Below are 6822 nucleotides of genomic sequence, written 5' to 3'. Positions count from 1 at the left end.
CGAGGCTCTGGGCTGCGGGCAGAGAGCCGGGAAGGTTGGGTCGGGGCTGTTTTTTGGGTGTCCGGGGTGGATAAGCGAGGTGTGGGGGTGGCTGGCGGCGCTGCTTTGGGGTGAGCTCAGCACTGCCTTGGGAGAGGGTCTTGGGGTGGGGAGATGGCCTCTCCCCATCATCCATTACCGACTGCAAAATCCCCAGGAGCCTGGAAACATCCCTTGGCATTGTGTGTGCCAGGAGCTGGGCCTGCCCTTCCCTCCCGTGTCTGCGCCGTGTCCGGCTCCTCCGCGCTGTTCACAGGGGATTTGAGCTCCTCTTGCCGTTTGGGACACGGTGCAGTGCGAGGATTTCTCTCCCCGGGGACTGGGATCTGTGCCTCCCGTCTGTGTTTGGTCATTGCAAACTAGCAAGGCATCGAAAAGAGCTGTGTAATGATGGCTGGGGAAATGAGATTAGTCTCTTTCTAGAAGGAGCAGCCTTGACAGAGTAGTGCCAGCACTCCTTTCTACGCTTAGGATGGGACCGGAGCAATCAAAGAGCTCAGTATCTGCTCATGTGTGGCAGCGAGGTAGGCTGAAATGCTCCGAGGGTAACAAGAACTGGCAGCGTAACCTAGTTCTGCGCGAACTATAAAATCCTGTACGTAAAATGGAATTGCTGGAAGTAATTGATCCAGATTTTCTTTTCCTTCTGCCTTTGGGGTTAAAGTCAAGCTGCTTAAGAGAGCTTTCTGGTGTGCCCACCCTTGTCTCTGCTGTTCTGTTAAACGTAAGCTGTTCTCCGCATTGAAGCGGGGAGAATTCTGTTCTAAGTAAACGCGTTTAAACTGCCCCTTATCCTGCAGCCTTTCCCTTTTCCCAGAGCCTTCCAAAACTGGTGTTGACCCCGTCGCCTGTCAGCAGCCTCTGTGGCAGGTATTAAGTTCAGCTAGGATGGCAGCCAAGCAGTTGCCGCTGCAGCTGATGTCGTCAGAGAACGGTGTTTATCTGTGGCTGGCTGAAGCCTGTTTTTGAACACACACACACACACACACACACACATTTTTTAATACAGTAAGCTCAATGATTTGCCTGGTTTGTGTTCCTCCTGCTCCAGGGAGTTCTGCTGCCACCAACAAACCTGTTTCAGTTGAAAAGTTGGTCCAGCCTCTCTGGTTCGCTGCGTTGACGGTTGGCCTCGTTCACTGCCCGTATCTCTTGTGTTTCTGGTTAATCTTAAGGAGTATTTTAATTAGCCAGTAGCTCTGCCCTTGAAGTGTTAATGCTGCTCTGTAAGAGCGCAGCTTGGGCTGTGGGCAGCGAGCAGGGTGGCTTGCAGGTTCAGGTGAAGGCTTTGCATACTCTGTGCCTTACTTCTGCTTGATTCACCTCCAGCTTCAAACCATGATTCACTTGTGTTGCATTTCCTCACTGGGCTCGTAAAGAGGCACCCGGCTTTATTTCACGTGCACAAACATCTTCTGGAGTCATGGAGAGCTGCGGGATGTTATTGCTGTGACAGGACAGGTAGTGTGTCCGGTGCATTCGCATACCAGCGCCGAATTGGGCTGACGGGTGCTGACCTAAGCTCTTCTTCTCCCATGGCAGGTGCCTGTTAAAGCTGTGATGCAACACTAAATCTTCTCTCCGAGAGGTGTTTATAAGATGGAGATGGCCTGGAAAGCCCTGGCCCGTTGAAAAGGACTGGAGAGGTTAAAATTGAGTTCACTGAATCTGCAAGCAGGCAGGGTATAAGCAGATGCAACTGCCTCTAAAAGCCACCGCGTCTGTTTACTTTGGCTCAAGCTCGCACTTTAGCCCGGTTCATAATATCTGTTCTATTAATATTTATGTCCGAGGAGAGGTGAACTTTCTGCTGAAAACTGGCACGGAGAGCAGGGAAATGTCTGGGTACACAGGAGCCTACCGACAGCCTCTGCAGCAACGAGTGCGGCGCGGGCACAACCCAAAGCCGTCATTCGGTAACGCTAGACCGCGCGGCGTAAGCTGATGCTGCCGGGCTTCGGCCGCTCGGAGGTCTCAAATAATTGTCGACAGCTTCCTCTTCTGGCATCTCAGGATGTTTAGTCATTAGCTTGGGTGGTGGGATTTGATGTAAATTTAGGAGATGAAGTGGTTGCTTTAGTGGGCAGAAAATGAAAGGGGAGTACATGGGGGTCCATCTCCTTTAAGTCTTTCAGCATGGGGTACTCGTCACCGTGGGTTAAAGAGCAAAGGATCATCTGCCAAAGGAGAGGTTTTACTCCTGACAGCGCTGTCCCATCGGCAACTGCTTTACCCAAATTTGTTTCTGTGACTTTTACCAAGATGTGGTCCCTCTCTCCAGGGGCAGAGGAAGAAGGTAATAACAACAACAAGTGTGGATGTGTGAACAGACTTTTTCTTTAATCTTTTGCAGAGCAAAGAGTGGAAGATGTGCGACTGATTCGAGAGCAGCATCCAACTAAAATACCTGTAAGTTTGGTTCCTTTCAATTTTCAGTTCCAGTTTTCAGTTTCAGTTTCCAGTCTCACGCTCTTTTTAGTAGCTGTCAACCCGTACGAGAGCTGTCCAGGTTAAAATTTGGCTGTTCAGCCTGGATTTTGGAAACATTCTCAAGTTGGTAAGCGGCAGAGCCAGGTGCTGGCTGGGGATGGGAGGAAATGGGGTTTCCTGTGTACTGCAGTTGCGTGTTGTGACTTCAATGAAAACCACACCCAGGCTGAGCTCTGAAATCCTCCTGAGTGTTCAGCTCTTCTCAGTGTGTTTCTTCTCCAAAAGAAGAGGCTGCAGAGGTTAACCAAGTACACAGTAATGGGGAGGCAGATATGGTTTTCATCACCAATTTGTGCTGAGAAAGACAGAAACGCTTCCCTTCCAGGAAGTGGAGCTTTTCATGAGGTCTCCAGAAATGCTGCTTGGCTGTCAGACCCCTGCACCTCACCTCAGAGAGGGGATCAGCCCTCATCTTGTCACTCTCCTCTAGCTGGTCAGCTCCAGATGCTGCCTGCATTTTTATTTTCTTCTCTTTATTGGCATCCTCAAGGTTTACAGATGCAAAGCAAAGCATCCCAGGAAGCAAAAGGCACGGGTGGTGATGAGTTCTTCCCAGCTCACGGGCTTTGTGTGATGGCTGTGACTGAAGTAAGCAATAAATGCAAACAGGGAAGGTCTCAGGAGATCTTGGGGAACAGAAGCGAGACCTCAATCGGATGCCTGAGCTTTTGGTTCTCAGTGATGGGAGCTGGTGATCCCTGCGAGTGGAAATTCTGTGGACAAACTGTTTGCAAACTGCAGTTCCAGTTCGTTAACAGCAGCACGTGTTGCCTCTGTCAAATAGAAGCTGAAAGGTTTCCAGCTTTCCTTTAGCTTTCAAGTACCTCGCCTCGAAGCTGCTGCTGCTGTTGTACTGTGCTGTTGGGGTGAGAACAAGTCATGTTTTACAGCAGAGATTTCCTGAAGGTGCCGTTTCCCCAAAAGGCCCTTTCCTCACAAACCCATTCCCTGCCAGAAGTTTGCTTTTTCACCCACCTTTCACAGATCACTTCGCTGCAGTCCCCGAGCTCTGCGACCGCGGATTGAAACCCATCGATTTATAGCAGAGCTCTCATTTTAAATCAGCCATGGATACATTACAAGCAGAAATTCAGAGGTAAATAAGCAACTTGCTGAAGATTGCAGCGATGCAAACTCACAACCAGGCCTGCTGGGATCCCTGGGGGCTGGCAGCGGCTGCCTGGCCACGTCCTAGCTTGAATCCCTGCCTCGTTATTATCATTAGCAGTTCTGGATGAGATAAGATGGCAATGTCACGCTGGATGCTAAATCCCTCCTGCGCTGTCAACATCCTTCATTTTGCTGTTGGAAATCTCAGCTATTTCTTATGGTCTGCCTTTGAAAAATAGTGGTTTTTTTCCAGAATAAGCGAGCATTTCTTTAAAGTGGCGTAAGGGAGCCTTCCTCTGGTACAATTAAATTGGCTCAGTACCTCTTCACCTGTGCAGCTTCTGGGTGTCGACACAGCCAGACCCCGTGAGCGTGGATGCGATCCAAGCGGGTGGTGTCACGTAGCTACCGCTGGTTTAAAAACAACAAAACCCACGTGGCTCTGGAAACGGGAGCGCACGAATTCTGAGATCATTTCTTAAAAGCAGGAACTATGTACAGTTGCTGGGCAGGGTGCTGCTTAAATTGGCAAATGTGCAATTTCCTCCTGAATTAAAGAGTTACAACACAGCGATCTCGACAGAATTACTGGTTCCTAAGCGTGGTGTCTTGAGATTAAGGAGGAAATTCTCTCCTTGGAGGCTTTATACCCTTCAAAAGTTGCTTCCTCTCATGCATCAGAGTCACCATGGCAGGTGAATGGGAGAGCACACAAATCTGAGGTGGTGTTTTTAGAGGTTGCCTGAAAGTGGAGAAATTCTACTGAAAACTGGCTCAGCGTGCAGACTTCCATAGTAACGTGTTAGAGGGAAGTCTGCTTCATCTTTTTGTGGGTTTCCTTGTTGCTGGGTAGTTTGGTTTTAGATGAAATAATCCCAGTGAATGAGCTGTTGTAAAAGGGCGCTGCCGCTGTGGACGCGTGCTGTTAAATCCCCGTTCATTACTCCTTCGTGCAGTGGCTCTTGCAAACAGCACGTGAGACTTCAGGAAGATGATAATTGTTCCTTTCCAGATTGGAGATGCTGCGTTCACACACGGAGGAAAATGGAGTTTAGCAGAAATCCTTGCGCTTTGCTGTGTGTAAAATGGAGAGGTGAGGGCACCAGACACCGTTTCTGCCTTTCACATCTCCTGCTCCAATCTTTTTTTGTGTGTTTTAGGTGATCATCGAGAGGTACAAGGGAGAGAAGCAGCTTCCAGTTTTGGACAAGACCAAGTTCCTGGTGCCAGATCATGTCAACATGAGCGAGCTCATCAAAATCATCAGGTAGTGTGCTGTGATTTCGGTGTAAGCTGCAACCACCTCAGCCTTTATGGTTAATTCCCCACCTGGTGTACGCTTTTGGGAGCACTTTTAAGTGGGAGTTTGGGCTCAAAGCCAGAGCTCTTTGCTGTTGCTGAGGGTTGATTTTGGCACCCTGTGACCAGCATTTGACAGCGTTGAGGCCTAAAAACACCGGTTCAGAGCAGGGTCTTTTCATCGCAGCAGTTTGAGCACTGCTCCGCTCTGCTGCTCGAGCTTGGCTTACAAGAAAAGGCAAAGGGGAAACAGCCATAGAGTGGAAGTTGTGTGGTCTAAAGTTGTGGTCAGCAGTTCTGCCAGAGGTGCATTTCTGCTGGCTTTGTGTCAAGATGGAAGGTTTGGTCAGTGAGTCCTCGGGCAGTAAACTTGGAAGTCAGCAGCAAACCAGAGTTTGCTTTTCGTTGGTCACGGTGCAGCAGGGAACTGGTTCATGGAGGCCACAAGCTGTAAAAACTGAGAGTTGTCCCACGTGTCCACACCATTCCCTGCCTGAGAGGCTCATCTGAAATCTGTCACAAGCAAATCCCAGCTCTTACCTGAGCAGGAAAGCACAACAGGGGTTGGGAAGCAGGAACCAGGTTGTTCAGGTAATTTCTCATGAACATTAATGGCCCCGGGTAAAAAGGTTAAGAGCAAGCTGAAGGATTTCTCCTTTTCTCTTTGGCTTCATTGTCAGGAGGTGACTTGGTACCAACTGGACCTGGTCCCCAGGCAGCTCCTGTGCCCTTCCCAGCCCTTCCCTCGCCCTGCTCTCTTTGGGGTGGGGGGAGCTTGGTTTTGGAAGAGTCCCTTTCCTGGGCTGTTACTGGGAGGCTGAATAAATCCTGAGTTCAGGCTGCTGCTGCCGCTCTGCAGTGAGCAGAAACCCCTCTGGTCAGTTCTTTCTTTGGTTGCACCTCCACACACCTGAGTTCTTGCCTACCTGGTTTATGAAGTAGTGAGAGCGCTCCTCTCTGCAAACCTGCTTTCCAGCAGGCAGTTTAGCAGAAATACCCATTTCCCCCCAAACCAGGAGGAACGATCCAAGGGAAACCCCTGAGTCAGATGTTTTCTGTGCCGTGCAGTCTCTGTTGCCCTTCTGGAGCGTGGCTTTTCCAGTGAAAGGGCTTCTGGCAGTGGATGTGTGTGACCACTTCATACAGCTTGGAGGTGGGAAGCAGACGCCTTCTCCAGGGCTGCTTTGGGAGGGGACATCTTCCCGTTGGCAGCGGCGGAGGACGTTGTTTTTGTCCTAAAGCCGTTGTTAAATGAGTGGAAACGCGTGGTCATCTCTGTGAACCTCCTCCCCCAACAGGCGACGCCTGCAGCTGAACTCCAACCAGGCCTTCTTCCTGCTGGTGAACGGACAGAGCATGGTGAGCGTTTCCACACCCATATCCGAGGTGTACGAGAGCCAGAAGGACGAGGACGGGTTCCTCTACATGGTGTACGCCTCTCAGGAGACTTTCGGAGTGCAATCTTCTGTCTAAGACACGCGAGCGGCTTCTAGGATTTTGGTTTACCCTTGGCCATCACCCCCACTCTTCCCCACACACCCCCAGGGAAAGAACTGGATGTCACCTATGCTCCCAGTACCTTAGCATAGTCTTGCTTTAGCGGGTGTCTCATCTCACCTTGCCTTGTTTGTGACTATTAAACCGTTCAGACGAGCACCTCCGGCTTTGAAACCTGCTGTAATATTCCACACAGGCACATTTACATCTCTGGACTTTGTGCATGTGACAACAAAGGGACACTCGATTGACTTTACCAAGCAAACAGGCACCAGGGAGGAGCTAAAGTGTTTCGCGTGACAGTTTTCTGGAAAATTTCCCTATGATTCCTTAAAAGTTTTGTTTTTTTATAATGGGAAGGCTCCTCACGAGAGCAGCTGTGTTTTA

General features: G+C 50.0%; 1 protein-coding gene across 1 annotated transcript; it reads left to right on the top strand.

Annotated features, from left to right (window-relative positions):
- Positions 1–1876: 1876 nt before the first annotated feature.
- Positions 1877–6411, top strand: MAP1LC3B (microtubule-associated protein 1 light chain 3 beta). The gene is made up of 4 exons (XM_010181781.1): positions 1877–1955; positions 2393–2448; positions 4800–4906; positions 6237–6411. The coding sequence occupies exons 1-4, from the start codon at positions 1877–1879 to the stop codon at positions 6409–6411; spliced, it is 417 nt and encodes a 138-aa protein (XP_010180083.1).
- Positions 6412–6822: the final 411 nt, after the last annotated feature.

Source organism: Mesitornis unicolor, unplaced genomic scaffold, assembly GCF_000695765.1.
Source record: "Mesitornis unicolor isolate BGI_N332 unplaced genomic scaffold, ASM69576v1 scaffold7493, whole genome shotgun sequence".
Taxonomy (NCBI): Eukaryota; Metazoa; Chordata; class Aves; order Mesitornithiformes; family Mesitornithidae; genus Mesitornis; species Mesitornis unicolor.
This window is presented reverse-complemented; position numbering and strand designations above follow the sequence as displayed.

Excerpts from the sequence above, each read along its gene's own strand:
- MAP1LC3B (XM_010181781.1), top strand. The coding sequence starts at position 1,877 with ATGTCTGGGTACACAGGAGCCTACCGACAGCCTCTGCAGCAACGAGTG. Across the intron at positions 2,449-4,799 it reads AGCATCCAACTAAAATACCT|GTGATCATCGAGAGGTACAA; the intron begins GTAAGTTTGGTT and ends TGTGTGTTTTAG. Across the intron at positions 4,907-6,236 it reads GAGCTCATCAAAATCATCAG|GCGACGCCTGCAGCTGAACT; the intron begins GTAGTGTGCTGT and ends CTCCCCCAACAG.